At 41.0% G+C, this 17,460-nt stretch overlaps 1 protein-coding gene across 3 annotated transcripts in view; it reads right to left on the minus strand.

Annotated features, from left to right (window-relative positions):
* Positions 1-11,792, minus strand: part of ITGAM (integrin subunit alpha M) — a 55,075-nt gene extending 43,283 nt beyond the window's left edge. For 2 of the 3 annotated variants that reach the window (XM_035718370.2, XM_035718369.2), the window contains exons 1-2: positions 11,646-11,792; positions 10,355-10,463 (exon numbers count right to left, since the gene is read on the minus strand). In XM_035718370.2, coding sequence (XP_035574263.1) covers positions 10,355-10,463; positions 11,646-11,673 — 137 coding nt within the window. In that variant the 5' untranslated portion in view covers positions 11,674-11,792. The remainder of the gene's footprint in view (positions 1-10,354; positions 10,464-11,645) is intronic. The other variant, XM_035718368.2, reaches the window with a different exon arrangement.
* Positions 11,793-17,460: the final 5,668 nt, after the last annotated feature.

Below are 17,460 nucleotides of genomic sequence, written 5' to 3' on the forward strand. Positions count from 1 at the left end.
CGGATGAAAACTGGTAATAAGGGGATCCCTGGGTGGCGCAGCAGTTTAGCGCCTGTCTTTGGCCCGGGGCATGATCCTGGAGACCCAGGATCGAATCCCACGTCGGGCTCCCTGCATGCAGCCTGCTTCTCCCTCTGCCTGTGTCTCTGCCTCTCTCTCTCTCTCTCTCTCTCTGTGTGACTATCATAAATAAATAAAAATTTAAGAAAAAAGAAAACTGGTAATAAAATCAGGTACAACTCCAAGAGGAGGCACTGGAGAAGAACCAAGCTGGGTCTATGAGGAAGCATTGCACATCATGAAATAGCAAACATAACTGGCACACATATTTAGGCCGCATGGAGATCACATGTTCCTATCCTATCAATATGGAAACATCCTTCCTACCTGGCCAATAGACCTGTCTTATCAAGGAAATGATTTTCTCTGTTACTATGTCTCTATACCAGTAGGTTTCAGCTGAGCTGCTGCTGTGTCCTGATTTGTGAAGTACTGAATTCCCCCTCCTGTCAAATCTCACATAGCACTGTCTGATAGAACTTTCTGCAGTGATAGAAATGGCCCTTGACAACCAAGTATTTAAAGCGTCCTAGGGGACGCCTGTGTGGCTCTGTCTGCTAAGCGTCTGCCTTTGGCTCAGGTCTTGACAGGGAGTCAGCATGTCTCCCCCTCTCTGCCCCTCCCTCTGCTCTTGTGCTCTCTCTCAAATAAATAAAATCTTAAAAAAAAAAAGAATTACACAAAACCAAGAAGTCATTTAAAGATTGTTGAATCCTGGGGATCCCTGGGAGGCTCAGCAGTTTGGCGCCTGCCTTTGGCCCAGGGCCCGATCTTCGAGTCCCGGGATCGAGTCCCACGTCGGGGTCCCGGCATGGAGCCTGCTTCTCCCTCCTCCTGTGTCTCTGCCTCTCTCTCTCTCTCTCTCTCTATCATGAATAAATAAATAAATAAATCTTTAAAAAAAATAAAAATTGTTGAATCCCATGGAAACTAATGAAAATTAAGATACAACCGTTCAAAATCTTTGGGATACAGCAAAGGCAGTCCTAAGAGGGAAATACATCACAATACAAGCATCCCTCAAAAAATTGGAAAAAACTCAAATACACAAGCTAACCTCACACCCAAAAGGAACTGGAGAAATAACAGCAGATAAAACTTACACTCAGCAGAAGAGAGTTAATAAAGATTTGAGCAGAACTCAATGAAATAGAGACCAGAAGAACTGTAGAACAGATCAACAAAACCAGGAGTTGGTTCTTTGAAAGAATTATTAAGATAGATAAAACATTAGCCAGCCTTATTAAAAACAAAAGAGAAAAGACTCAAATTAATAAAATCACGAATGAAAAAGGAGAGATCACAACCAATACCAAGGAAATACAAACGATTTTTAAAATGTATTATGAGCAGCTATACACCAATAAACTAGGCAATCTAGGAGAAATGGACGCATTTCTGGAAAACCACAAACTACCAAAACTGGAACAGGAAGAAATAGAAAACCTGAACAGGCCAATAACTGGGAGGAAATTGAAGCAGTCATCAAAAACCTCCCAAGACACAAAAGTCCAGATCCAAATGGCTTCCCAGGGAAATTCTATCAAACATTTTTTTCTTTTATTTATTTATTCATGATAGACACAGAGAGAGAGAAAGAAGCAGAGACACAGGCAGAGGAAGAAGAGCAGGCTCCACGCTGGGAGCCCGACGCGGGACTCGATCCCGGGACTCCAGGATCGCACCCTGGGCCAAAGGCAGGCACTAAACCGCTGAGCCACCCAGAGATCCCCAGAATTCTATCAAACATTTAAAGAAAAAACATAAATAAATAAATAAATAAATAAATAAATAAATAAATAAATACCTATTCTGTTAAAGCTGTCCCGAAAGATAGAAAGGGACAGAATACTTCCAAACTTGTTCTATGAGGCCAGCATCACCTTAATTCCAAAACCAAAGACCCCACCAAAAAGAATTATAGACCAATATCCCTGATGAAAACAGATGCAAAAATTCTCAAAAAGATACTAGCCAATAGAATCCAACAGTACTTTAAGAAGATTTTTCACCATGACCAAGTGGGATTTATCCCTGGGATGCAAAGTTGGTTCAACACTCGTAAAACAATCAACATGATAGATCACATCAACAAGAGAAAAAAACCAGAGCTATATGATCCTCTCAATAGATGCAGAGAAAGCATTTGACAAAATACAGCATCCATTCCTGATCAAAACTCCTCAGAGTGTAGGGATAGAGGTAACATTCCTCAGCATCTTAAAAGCCATCTACGAAGAACTCACAGCAGATATCATTCTCAATGGGGAAATACTGAGAGCCTTTCCCCTAAGATCAGGAACAAGACAGGGATGTCCACTCACCACTCTATTCAACATAGTACTGGAAGTCCTAGCCTCAGCAATCAGACAACAAAAAGAAATAAAAGGCTTTCTAATAGGCAAAGAAGTCAAACTCTCCCTCTTCCCAGATGACACAATACTGTACATAGAAAAACCAAAAGACTCCACCCCAAGATTGCTAGAACTCATACAGCAATTCGGTAGCGTGGCAGGATACAAAATCAATGCCCAGAAGTCAGTGGCATTTCTATACACTAACAATGAGACTGAAGAAAGAGAAATTAAGAAGTCAATCCCATTTACAATTGCACCCAAAAGCATCAGATACCTAGGAATAAACCTAACCAAAGAGGTAAAAGATCTATACCCTAAAAACTACAGAACACTTCTGAAAGAAATTGAGGAAGACACATAGAGATGGAAAAATATTCCATGTTCATGGATTAGAAGAATTAATATTGTGAAAATGTATATGCTACCCAGGGCAAATTTACACATTCAATGCAATCCCTATCAAAATACCATGCACTTTCTTCACAGAGTTGGAACAAATAATCTTAAGATTTGTGTGGAATTAGAAAAGACTCCGAATAGCCAGGGGAATATTGAAAAAGAAAACCAGAGCCGGAGTATCACAATGCCAGATTTCAAGTTGTACTACAGACTGTGATCATCAAGACAGTGTGGTACTGGCACAAAAACAGACACATAGATCAATGGAACAGAATAGAGAACCCAGAAATGGGCCCTCCGCTCTACGGTCAACTAATATTTGACAAAGCAGGAAAGACTATCCACTGGAAAAAGGACAGACTCTTTAATAAATGGTGCTGGGAAAATTGGACATCCACATGCAGAAGAATGAAACTGGACCATTCTCTTATACCAGACACGAAGATAAACTCAAAATGGATGAAAGATCTAAATGTGAGACAAGAATCCATCAAAATCCTAGAGAAGAACACAGGCTACATCCTTTTTGAACTCGGCCACAGCAACTTCTTGCAAGATACATCCACGAAGGCAAAAGAAACAAAAGCAAAAATGAACTATTGGGACTTCATCAAGATAAGAAGCTTTTGCACAGCAAAGGATACAGTCAACAAAACTAAAAGACAACCTACAGAATGGGAGAAGATATTTGCAAATGACGTATCAGATAAAGGACTAGTTTCCAAGATCTGTAAAGAACTTATTAAACTCAACAGCAAAGAAACAAGCAATCCAATCATGAAATGGGCAAAAGACATGAGGAGAAATCTCACAGAGGAAGACATAGACATGGCCAACATGCACATGAGAAAATGCTCTGCATCACTTGCCATCAGGGAAATACAAATCAAACCACAATGAGATACCACCTCACAGCAGTGAGAATGGGGAAAATTAACAAGACAGGAAACAACAAATGTTGGAGAGGATGTGGAGAAAGGGGAACCCTCTTGCACTGTTGGTGGGAATGTGAACTGGTGCAGCCACTCTGGAAAACTGTGTGGAGGTTCCTCAAAGAGTTAAAAATAGACCTGCCCTACGACCCAGCAATCGCACCGCTGGGGATTTACCCCAAAGATTCAGATGCAATGAAACGCCGGGACACCTGCACCCCAATGTTTATAGCAGCAATGTCCACTATAGCCAAACTGTGGAAGGAGCCTGGTGTCCATCGACAGATGAGTGGATAAAGAAGATGTGGGGGCAGCCCCCGTGGCGCAGCGGTTTAGCGCCGCCTGCAGCCTGAGGTGTGATCCTGGAGACCCAGGATCAAGTCCCACGTTGGGCTCCCTGCATGGACCTGCTTCTCCCTCTGCCGGTGTCTCTGCCTCTCTCTCTCTCTCTCTCTCTCTCTCTCTCTCTCTGTGTGTGTGTGTGTGTGTGTGTGTGTGTGTGTCTCTATGAATAAATAAATAAAATCTTTGAAAAAAAAAAGAAGATGTGGTCTATGTATACAGTGGAATATTACTCAGCCATTAGAAACGAGCCATTTGCCTCAACGTGGACGGGAACTGGAGGGTATTATGCTGAACGAAGGAAGTCCATCGGAAAAGGACAAATGTTATACGGTCTCATTCATTTGAGGAATATAAAAAATAGTGAAAGGGATTAAAGGGGAAAGGAGAGAAAATGAGTGGGAAATATCAGTGAGGGTGATAGAACATGAGAGACACCTAACTCTGGGAAACGAACAAGGGGTAGTGGAAGGGGAGGTGGGCGGGGGTTTGGGATGAGTGGGTGATGGGCACTGAGGGGGCACTTGGCGGGATGAGCACTGGGTGTTATGCTATATGTTGGCAAATTTAACTCCAATAAAACATTTTTTTAAATAAATAAATAAAGGGGAAAGGAGAGAAAATGAGTGGGAAATATCAGAGAGGGAGACAGAACATGAGAGACACCTAACTCTGGGAAACAAACAAGGGGTAGTGGAAAGGGAGGTGGGCGGGGAGACAGGGTGACTGGGTGACGGGTACTTAGGGGGGCACTTGACGGGATGAGCACTGGGTGTTATACTATATGTTGGCAGGTTAAACTCAAATAAAAAAATATACAGGAAAAAAAGAGCATATTCATTAAAAAATAAATATATATATAAATTGTTGAATCCTATATAGGGTTTTTTTTTGTTTTTTTTTTAAGATTTATTTATTTATTTATTCATGATAGACATAGAGGGAGAGAGAGAGAAAGAGAGAGGCAGATACACAGGCGGAGGGAGAAGCAGGCTCCATGCAGGGAGCCCCACACGGGACTCCATCCCAGGGCTCCAGGATCGTGTCCTGGGCCAAAGGCAGGCACCAAATCACTGAGCCACCCAGGGAGCCCCCTGAATCCTATATTGTATACCTTAAATTAATATAACACTGTATATTAACTATACTGAAGTTAATTTTTTAGTGAATGAATTCAACCACAGTTATTTTAAATAAATTTCTGTATGTACTATCAGGGAAATGCAAATCAAAACCATAATGAACTATCACCTTACACCTGTCAGCATGGCTAAAATAAAAATTAAATTAAATTAAAAAAAAAAAAAAAACACGAGAAACAACAGGTGTTGAAAGGGGAACTCTCTTGCACTGTTGGTAGGAATGCAAACTGGTGCAGCCACTCTGGAAAACACATGGAGTTTCCTCAAAGGTTGAAAATAGAACTATCCTATGATCCAGCAATTGCATTACTGGGTATTGCAGTATACGATACAAAAATACTAATTCAAAGGGATACATGCGCCCCAATGTTTATACCAGCATTATCTACAATAGCCAAATTATGGAAAGAGCTCACACGTCCATTGACAGATGAATGGGTAAAGAAGATGTGGTATATCGGGGTGCACGGCTGGCTCAGTTAGTAGAGTGTGTGACTTTTTTTTTAATTTTTTATTTATTTATGATAGTCACACAGAGAGAGGGGGGGGGGGCAGAGACACAGGCAGAGGGAGAAGCAGGCTCCATGCACCGGGAGCCCGATGTGGGATTCGATCCCGAGTCTCCAGGATCACGCCTTGGGCCAAAGGCAGGCGCCAAACCGCTGCGCCACCCAGGGATCCCGAGTGTGTGACTCTTGATCTTGCGATTGTGAGTTTGGGCCCCACATTGAGTGTAGAGATTACTTACGAAAAAAATCTTTTTAAAAAATAAGTTAGGGGGGATCCCTGGCTGGCTCAGCAGTTTAGCACCTGCCTTCGGCCCAGGGTGTAATCCTGGAGTCCCGGGATCGAGTCCCACAATCAGGCTCCCTGCATGGAGCCTGCTTCTCCCTCTGCCTGTGTCTCTGCCTCTCTCTTTCTCTGTGTCTTTCGTGAATAAATAAATAAAAGCTTTTTTAAAAAATTAAAAATAAATAAAAATTAAAAAGTTATGATATATATATACACACACACACACACACACACACACACAATGGAATATTACTCGACCATAAAAAAGAATGAAATCATGCCATTTGCAATGACATGGATAGAGCTAGAGAGTATTATGCTAAACTAAACGAAATAAGTCAATTAGAGAAAGACAAATACCATATGATTTTGCTCATATGTGGAATTTAAGAAACCAAGCAAACAAGTAAAGGGACAAAAAAAGGAAAGAGAAGCAAACCAAGAGATAAATTCTTAACTACAGAGAACAAACTGTTGGTGACCAAAAGGGAGAGGAGCAGGGGATGAATTAAATCAATGATGGGGATTAAGGAGTGCACTCGTGATGAGCACTGGGTATTGTATGGAAGTGTTGAATCACTATATTGTACACCTAAAACTAATATAACACAGTATATTAACCACCTGGAATTACATTTTAAAACTTTAGAAATTTTGGGATGCCTAGGTGGAAAAGTGGTTGAGTGTTTGCCTTTGGCTCAGGTCATGATCCCAAATCCTGGGATTAAGTCCCGCATCAGGCTCCCCACAGTGAGCCCGCTTCTCCCTCTGCCTATGTCTCTGCCTCTCTCTGTGTGTATATCATGAATAAATAAATTGAAATCTTTATTTAAAAACTTAAAAATTGGGATCCCTGGGTGGCGCAGCGGTTTGGCGCCTGCCTTTGGCCCAAGGCGCGATCCTGGGGACCCGGAATCGAATCCCATGTCGGGCTCCCAGTGCATAGAGCCTGCTTCTCCCTCTGCCTATGTCTCTGCCTCTCTCTCTCACTGTGTGCCTATCATAAATAAAAAATAAAAAAAACTTAAAAAAAAACTTAAAAATTTTTTTCTGTATGTGCAAATGGCCAATAGACATGAGAAAATACTCAACATCACTTGGCATCAGGAAAATACAGATCAAAACCACAATGAGATATCAGGTTGCACCAGTAAGAATGGCTGAAATTAACAAGTCAGGAAACAACAAATGCTGGTGAGGATGTGGAGAAACGGGAACCCTCTTACACTGTTGGTGGGAATGTGAACTGGGGCAGCCACTCTGGAAAACAGTATGGAGATTCCTCAAAAAGTTCAAAATAGAATGACCCTACAACACAGCAAGTGCACTGCCCAATATTTACCCAAAGGATACAAACAGTGATTCGAAAGAGGACGTGCACCCCAACGTTTATACCAGCAATGCCCACAATAGCCAAACTGTGGAGGAAGCCCAGATGTCCAGCAAAAACAGATGAATGGATAAAGAAGATGTGAGATTTATATTATATATATATAATAAATGTTATATATATATAATGGAATATTACTCATCCATCAAAAAGGATGAAACCTTACCATTTACATTGATGTGGATAAACTAGAGGGTATTATGCTAAGCAAAATAAGTCAATCAGATAAAAACAATTATCATATGGTTTCACTCATATGTGGAATATAAGAAATGGTGCAGAGGATCATAGGAGAAGAGAAGGAGAATCTAATGGGAAGAAATCAGAGAAAGAGACAAACCATGAGAGACTCGTAACTATAGGAAACAAATTGAAGATTGCTGGAGGGAAGGTGGGCAAAAGGATGGGGTGGGATCCCTGGGTGGCGCAGCGGTTTGGCACCTGCCTTTGGCCCAGGGCACGATCCTGGAGACCCGGGATCGAATCCCACATCGGGCTCCCGGTGCTTGGAGCCTGCTTCTCCCTCTGCCTGTGTCTCTGCCTCTCTCTCTCTCTCTCTGTGACTATCATAAATAAATAAAAAATAAAAAATAAAAAAAAAGGATGGGGTAACTGGGTGACAGGCATTAAGGAGGGCACGTGATGTGATGAGCACTGGGTGTTATATGCAACTGATGCATCATTGAACTCTACATCTGAAACTAATGATGTACTATATGTTGGTTAATTGAATTCAAATTTTTTTAATTCTAAATGTGATAAACTACCACAAGCAAAGTCCAAGGACAAACAATAAACTGGGTAGAGGGAGATTAGCAACTCATGCTACAGACTACTTTCCTCAATATAGTCAGAGCTCCTGCAAACCAATAAGAAAAAAAACAACAACAACAGAAAAATGGGCAACAATTAGAAACGACAAATACCCACCATTTGCTTCAACGTGGAGGGACCTGGAGGGTATTATGCTGAGTGAAATAAGTCAATCGGAAAAGGACAAACATTATATGGTCTCATTAATTTGGGGGCTATAAAAAACAGTGAAAGGGAATAAAGAGGAAAGGAGAGAAAATGAGTGAAAATATCAGTGAGAGTGACAAAACATGAGAGACACCTAACTCTGGGAAATGAACAAGGGGTGGTGGAAGGGGAGGTGGGCGGGGGTTTGGGGTGAGTGGGTGATGGGCACTGAGGGGGGCACTTGGCGGGATGAGCACTGGGTGTTATGCTATATGTTGGCAAATTGAACTCCAATAAAAAAATTTTTTTAAAGAAAAATGAGCAACAGATAAGAAAAAGGTGTTCACAGAAAAGGAAATACATCTCTCATTTTAAAAAATAAATTCATGTGCTGTCACCCTGATATTTCCCACTCATTTTCTCTCCTTTCCCCTTTAATCCCTTTCACTATTTTTTATATTCCCCAAATGAACGAAACCATATCATGTTTGTCCTTCTCCAATTGATTTATTTTGCGCAGCATAGTACCCTCCAGTTCCATCCACTTTGAAGTAAATGGTGGGTATTCATCGTTTCTAATGGCTGAGCACTGAGGGGGGGCACTTGACAGGATGAGCACTGGGTGTTATACTATATGTTGGCAAATCAAACTCCAATTAAAAAATACAAAATAATAATAATAATAAATATAATTTAAAACTAAATTGAAAAAAAATAAAAAATAAAAATAAATTGAGATACCATATCTCACCTACCCAATTTGCAAAGATCAGTAAGTTTGATGACATATTGGGTTGGAAATGGGTAGGGAAGTAGGCATTACCATAAATTTCTGGTGTGAGTGTAAATTGTTGCCACCTCTGTAGAGGGTAATCTGGAAAAATCTTAGCATTATACATGCATATGTACCCTTTGATCCAGGAATCCTAGTTCTAGGAATTTACTTCCAAACATATTTGCACATGTGCAAAATGACAGCATTTTTCACATCACAAAAGTTTGGAAACAATCTAATGTCTAAAAAAAAATCTAATGTCTATTAAGATAATATTTAAATGTAATATTGATGTAAATTATAATAGGTCCAAATAATAGAATATCCAAGTATAAAAAAGAATGAGTAAGATAAATAAATCTTTTTTAAAAAATGGGGCTCCTGGGTGGCACAGTGGGTTAAGCATCTGACTCTTGGTTCCAGCTCCGGCCTTAATCTCAGGGTCATGAGATCAAGCCCCGTGTAGGGCTCTGCACTCCACACAGTGTCTGTTTGAGATTCTGTCTCCCTCTCCCTCTGCTCCTCTACTCTGCACTTGTGCACACGCTCTCTCTCAAATAAATAAATAAATAAATCTTTTTTAAAATGAGTAAGGTCTTTATGCATTTATCTGGTAAAATAACCAAGCCCTATTAAGAAAAAAAAAAAAAAAGGCAAAGTTCAGTATAGAGCAGAGGCCAGCAAACTTTTTTTGGAAAGATAATATTATTTTCATAAATATTACTGCATATAGCTAAGTATTTTAGGCTTTGCAGGCCATATACTTTCTTCTGAAGCCTCTTGACTCTACCATTGTAGCTCCAAAGCAGCCATTAATAATGAATGGCAAGTTGGGATGAGGGTTGTGTTAATAAAATTGATTTACAAAAGTAGGCAGCAGGCTGCAGTTTAAGTATAACGTGCTACAAATTGTGTGTGGGATCAGGGTTAGGGAAATATGGAGGCACACACAGCATAGAATCTCTCTGGAGAACCTACAAGAAATCATTTACCAGGGACCTTCCTGAGTAGGGAGGGAAGTGGGAAAGGGAGTGTGTGCTGAGGAGACTTTTAACTATTGCATTCTATCTTTTGGATTTAGAACTCTGTATTACCTTTCAAAAAATAAATCAAGAAAATAACCAAGGAAATGGTGATTTTTTTTCAGGTATATATGTTTTAAAGAGAAAAAGTATAAAACAGAGACCTCCATCTGTGGTCCTTACCGGGATCCCTCAAGCTGGACCACGCTGTGCCCGAAGCCCCTTGCATTCTCTTGGAAGATCTCTGCATTTTTAGTGTCCAGGTTGAACCCATCACATAGTAAGACCAAGGCTAAAGGGAGGAGAAAGGGTGAGGGTCAGGTGGAGATAAGGAGATAAGAAAGCAGCTTGCCCTCCTGCTCCATGCATCTACCTGCTGAAATTCACCCCAACCCAGCATGGAGATGTCTGCCTCCCAGGTCTAGCTCTGCGAGCCTGAGGCAGAGATTGGCATTGTTCTTATAAAGGTCCAGATAGTAAATATTTTAGGTTTTGTAGTCCAAGAAGCAAACAGTGTATATTAGACAAATGGAATTCCTTGGGAAAGATAATGTCATTTCACTGGGATTCAGAGTTAACATACCCTATCATGAATCAATTATAAATGCTCATCTGAGGGGTGCCTAAGTGGCTTAAGTCCATTGAGCAACTAACTCTTGATCTCAACTCAGGTCTTGATCTCAGGGTTTTGAGTTCAAGTCCTGCATTGAGCTCAATGCTTGGTGTGGAGCCTATTTTTTTTAAATTTAAAATAAAAATAAATAAATGCTCATCTAAGACCTATGCCTCACAGTCGTACAAAAACAGGTGGGAGGAATCCTCCCTGAATGCCCACAGGCCATAATTTGCTGACTCCTGGCCTAAGGACCACAAATGTGATATGGGGTATATCCATATCCACCCAATCTCTGAGTTCCACCCTATACTCCTACCCTGCTAAAAATCAAATTCCTAAAGACTCTTAATTAGGCAATTTCTTCCCTACGCAACTCTCAGTACTTTTTTCCCTTCTTTGGTTCATTCCCCACAAAGCACAGCCATAAAACGAAATAACTTTTAATCATTTGGTCAGTCATTCAACAAATATTTACACTTTGGTTCTTGGAAAATAGAACTGTAGGCAAAGTGAAGGTAGTAAGATATAATCCAAGAAGAAACACTCAGACTCCAATATGTATTATGCACCCCTGGGCATATCATTCCACCTCTCTGTGGCCTCAGTTTCCTATAAAGTGAAAAGGCCAGCCAAATCCCATTGTATAGTCTATGAATTTAATTATTCATCCAAGCTTCTGTGGGCATTTCATCTTGGTCTAATTCTATTCTCTGCTTCTTGAATCCCTTATTCTTCCCCAAATCCCCCTTGGTCTTCCCCCAGTCTAACACCTAGACATTCTGTGCCCTGTCTTTCCACTCAGACTCAAAGATCTCCTCCTCCTCACCCTGAGCCCCCCCTCCCAAGTCCCTAGTGTACCTGTTAACAGAAGGACTCTGTGAGTCATAGCTGGAGGGAGCAGGAACTGTGGGGTTGCACGCACCACTGAGCCACTTCAAGGAAGCCACCAAAGATAGGAAGGACAGAAAAGAAGAAGTTAGAGGCTGTTTAACATTCAAAGGAAGAGGGCGGGGGTTCAGCGAGCACACAAGCCCCGTTTGACCTTTTTCTTGGGGCTACAAACAGCCTGTGCTCCCTTCCTAACTAGATTCCTCACCCAAAACACCAAGATCATTGTCCATAGGTGTTCTTTTTTTGCCCATTTGCATCTAGGGTTATCCAAGCATTATGAAAAACAAGCTGAATAGACTTAGGGCTTGCCTCCTGGAATTTGCGTATAAATATTAATACAAACCAAGCATGTGTGGGAGATCACACTGTTTCTCCCTGAAAGCATACTTTGCAGAATGTCTTTCCCTTCTGCCCAAGGAAACAGGAGTACCCTTCAGCTGGTTCTTTTGTCCTCCTTCCATAGGACAATTCAAGTATAGAGAAACCCAGTGCTTTTTTAATATTATTTTACTCTTTTAAAAAAGCCTCAAAAACCCTTTGTCCAGAAATTTTTACTTTCAGAAATTTATCCTAAGAAATAGTTGAGAAATACAGTCAAGATGTTTGTACAGCTTGTTCACTGTAGCATTGTTTTTATAATGAAAAGCTAGAACAATTTGAATACCCAAACAACAGGGGATGGTTGTGTCTCACTCTGTGATATATCTCTACATTTCACGACTACTCACTTCTAAATCTGTTTTCAAAGACACAGGATCATAGTTTCATGTATTAACCTTCAAAACAAAACAGCCAGTTATTTTAGCAATAGTAGAAATTTCAATTTGGGACTTACAAGCTATGACAAAACCAAAGGCAAATCCCAAAAACGAGGGACAGGAAAGCTCTTTTACAGAGGAAAAGAGGGAGTTGGGAGGGGCTGTTACACACAAGAAGTCTATTGAAGTAAACTGAAAGTTCAAAGCCTAGTGGCTTCTCATTACTGTGTTGGGATAGTCTCTCATTGGCAGGATCTTGGCAAGGAGAAAATCTACCTCCTGCTGGAGGAAAAAAATATAAAGTATAGATGTCTACCTGTTGTGAATGCAAGTCTCTTTCTGTTGAGGTCTGCAATTGACCCTGAGCAATAGGGTATGAAAGCTCCCGTTTCTGGCCTCCTGACTCTATTTTTTTTTAAGTTTTTTATTTATTTATTTTTATTTATTTTTTTTTTTTATGAGAGACACAGAGAGAGGGGCAGAGACACAGGCAGAGGGAGAAGCAGGCTCCATGCCAGGAGCCCGACGCCGGACTCCATTCGGGGACTCCAGGATGCACGCCCTGGGCCAAAGGCAGGCGCCAAACCGCTGAACCACCCAAGGATCCCCCTGACTCCATTTTAAATGAGGTTTCCTTTATCCAGTCACACATGAAATACATCGAACACCAAACTATACCTTGTATGTGACTGATAATGTAATTCCCCAAGCCAAAGATTTTTTCACTCTAACACATTTTCTTTTGCCCCTAATCTTACCTTCTTAACAACCAGAGCAAATAAATGTCTGTTCTCTGAAAAAAAATCCATAAAATTCTATACATTTTTAATAAAATTCCTTATTTAAAAATATGTGTGTGTAAGAAAACCAAAATGTTAATAGTGATTATCTCTGGATGGTTGGATTGTGGGTTTGTTCTAGTCATTTATTGCTGCATAACAAACCACTCCAAATCTTAGTGACTTATTGTCTCATGGTCCCATGGATTGTCCAGCTTCAGCAGTTTTCACTAAGAGGATCTCACATGGTCAGTCAGAACATGACTAAGGCTAGAGTCATCCAGGGCTCAGTTGCGCTAGATTTTCAAAATTGGCCACTCAGATGGCAGCCAGTTGGTGCAGGTAGGGGCTCAGTTGGGACTGTCAACTGAAGTTTCTCCATATGGTCTCTCTAGATTCCTTGGGCTTCTTACAGCATAGTAATTAGATTTCAGGACTAAGTGTTCTAAGAAACAATAATCAAAAGTATCCACTCTCATAAGATTCCAATTTGGACACTGCCCAAAGGGTCTCCTCCACCATATTCTATTGGCCAAGCAGTCACAGAGTTCATCCACATTCAAGAAGAGGGGATATAGATTCCACTTCTCAGTGGGAGCTGTGTCAAAGAATTGTGGCCTATTTTAATTGGCCACAGAGGGATCCCTGGGTGGCGCAGCGGTTTGGCGCCTGCCTTTGGCCCAGGGCGCGATCCTGGAGACCCGGGATCGAATCCCACGTCGGGCTCCCGGTGCATGGAGCCTGCTTCTCCCTCTGCCTGTGTCTCTGCCTCTCTCTGTGTGTGTGTGTGACTATCATAAATAAATAAAGAAAAAAATATTAAAAAAAAAATTAATTGGCCACAGAGGGGATCCCTGGGTGGCTCAGTGGTTTAGCAGCTGCCTTTGGCCTGGGGCATGATTCTGGAGACCCAGGATCAAATCCCGCATTGGGCTTCCTGCGTGGAGCCTGCTTCTCCCTCTGCCCGTGTCTGTGCCTCTGTCTCTCATGAATAAATAAATAAAATCTTTAAAAATAATAATAATAATTGGCCACAGGATGATTTTAATTTTCTTCTATTTTTTTTTTTGTATTTAAAACTCCTACACAAAAAAAAAAGAATGACTTTTAGGGACGCCTGGGTGGCTCAGCGGTTGAGTGTCTGCCTTCAGCTCAGGGCGTGATCCCATGGTCCTGGGATCAAGTCCCACATCCCATGGTCCTAGGATCAAGTCCCCCCAGGGAGTCTGTTTTTCCCTCTGCCTATGTCTCTGCCTATCTCTCTGTGTCTCTCATGAATAAATAAATAAAATATTTTTAAAAGAATGACTTTTATAATCAAAAAGAAAAGAAAAACACTAATAAAAAATTTAAAACAACAAAGTGCCTATACATGCTAGCAGGCAAAGGACCTGAGGAAAGAGAAACAAAGCCATAGACCCTAGTAGAAGGATACTAATCAGGGTGTGGAGGCATAATTTCATGAATACGCGTGGTTTCTTTTGGCAAGGGCTTTCACACTCTGACCACCACAGGAAGTTGCTATAGCTCAGATATCGGTGCCCATTTTTGCCCTGAACAGTGGCCAAGGGCCCACTATCTATAAAGACATCGGTAAAATAGCTATCTAATCCACAGAGCCTTTCTCATTTATTCAGCAATGAATATGCACCTTACCAGGTGACCACAAGTGGGCACCTGTCCATAGGTTCTCAGCCATTCCCTCCCATCCATTCTCCAGCCCTACTCTTTTTTTTTTTTTTTAAGATTTTATTTATTCATTCATGAGAGACACAGAGACATAAGCAGAAGGAGAAGCAGGCTCCCCACGGGATGCCTGACGTGGGACTCGATCCCAGGGTCCCAGGATCACAACCTGAGCCAAAGGCAGATGCTTAACCACTGGGCCACTCAGGTGTCCACCCCACTTTGATAAAATCTTAGCTTGAGTTCTCCCTGTAAACAAGGATCCAAGTGCAAGTAATCTAGCTTCCTAGAGGGCAGGAACCCCTAGGACAATATCTAGAACTTAGAACAAACAATTGCTGAATATATGTGTTTGGTAAATGAATGAATAGACTTGGTTTTCCTGGCGTCCTGTTCTTTTTGTGCCTTCCATCAGAAGACAGAGCTCTCAAAAATCTGTTTCTCTGTAGTACAACACATTTCTTCAGGACCATATAGTAGTTGGCTATATGTAACTACTTCACATTTCTTTCTTTTTTTCCATTTATTTATTTATTTGTATTTAGTGATTCATCACATATAACACCCAGTACTCATCCTAACAAGTACTTCACGTCTTCTAAATCTTGAGAGCATGAATAAAATGAATAGATAGACCATACATAGAAACAGAACTCTGACCCACAATCTGCAGTAACCAGTCCAAGAAACCCATCCATTAACCACAATAATCAGCCCAAGAAGCCAGCCTGTCACCTATAAGTCAGACTTGTAGGAAGTCACACACCTTTAGCAACTGGTCCAGGAAGCCAAACATTTAGTGTTGCCAGATTTAGCAAATAAAAACACAGAACAACAATTACATCTAGGGTGGCTCAGTGGTGGAGCATCTGCCTTTGGCTCAGGGCATGATCATGGGGTCCTGGGATCGAGTCCTGCATCAAGCTTCCTTGCAAGGAGCCTGCTTCTCCCTCTACCTGGGTCTCTGCCTCTCTTTGTGTGTCTCTCATGAATAAATAAATAAAATCTAAAGAAAAAAAAAAAAGAAAGAACGATGGCAGAGTAGGGAGGGCCAGGAATCCTTTCTCCTACCTAGACAGTGATTATACTGGCAGAACCTGTCTGATGTGACTATACAGGAACTCTGGAGTCTATTTGAAGACTTAGGTCTAATTTCAGTCTATTTCAGTTGCTAGTACTGCAGCAGCTGTGGATCCCCCACCTCCCATGGGTGACAGGAAGCTGTGCTTATGTTCCAGGAGCAGCTTGCATGCAGCTTGCAGGGGTGTTCTGATTGCTGATTGCAGCTTCTGATCCTCAGACATAGGCAGGCAATCATGTTGGACCTCCCCACATTTATGCAAACCCCTCCATCAGTTGCAAGCTGAAGCAACTTCCAGGAGATTTAGTTCCTTTTTCTCCTCCATTTTTCTCTTTTTCTCCTTTTGGGAGCCAGCCATTTAAGAACTAGGATAACCAAAAGCAACTGCTATAGGAAACAGTTTAGAAAGTCACTATAAATATGCTAAGAAGACCTTAATACCTCTAGCTGATCCCTGGCATAGAGATAGCCTATAACAATGTGAGAGAGAGAGAGAGAGAGAGAGAGAGAGAGAGAGAGAACCCTGGGGAAGGTGAGAGAATCTGATTTCCAGAGTTACTATATTGTTAGAAAGTATGGCCCATTCAAAGGAAAAAAACAGGGGCACCTGTGTGGCTCAGTGGTTGAGCTTCTTCTGTCTTTGACTTGGGTCATGCCAGAGTCCTGAGATTGAGTCCCACATCAGGCTCCCCAAGGGGAGCCTGCTTCTCTTTCTGCCCATGTCTCTGCTTCTGTGTGTGTGTGTGTATCTTTTGTGAATAAATAAAATATTTTTAAAAAAGAAAAAAAACAGAAACTATTCCAGAGAAAGACCAGATTGTAGACCTACTAGACAATGACTTTAAAACAAATGTCTTAAAGTTGTTCAAATAACTAAAGGAAAATATAAAGAAAGTAAAGGAAAAATATATGAAGAAATATCAATAAAAAGAAAATCTAAATAAATAAATAAATAACCTAGGGATGCCTGGGTGGCTCAGCGGTTGGGCGTCTGCCTTTGGCTCAGGATGTGATCCCAGGGTCCTGGGATAAAGTCCCACTTCAGGCTCCCTGCATGGAGCCTGATTCTCCCTCTGCTTATGTCTCTGCCTCTCTCTATGTGTCTCTCATGAATAAATAAATAAAATTTTAAAATAAAATAAGACTTATTTTAAAAAAGGAAAGTAAAAAGAGCTAGCCTGACCTGTATAATACCATTAAGAAGACCAATATAAACATTGTGGGAGTGCCAAAAGAAGAGTGTCAGAGAGATTATTTGAAGAAATAATGACTGAAAAATTCTCAACTTTTTTGAAGGACATGAGTGTATATATATATATTATAAAAGTTCAATAAATTCCAAATAGAATGAATTCAAAGAGATCCATACAAAACATATAATCAAACTGTCAAAAGCCAAAGACAAGAGAGTCTGAAAAAAAAAAAAAACAAAAGAAAAGTTAATCATCACATAGAAGGGATCTTAAATAAGATTCAGC

This window comes from Canis lupus, chromosome 6, assembly GCF_003254725.2.
Source record: "Canis lupus dingo isolate Sandy chromosome 6, ASM325472v2, whole genome shotgun sequence".
NCBI lineage: Eukaryota > Metazoa > Chordata > Mammalia > Carnivora > Canidae > Canis > Canis lupus.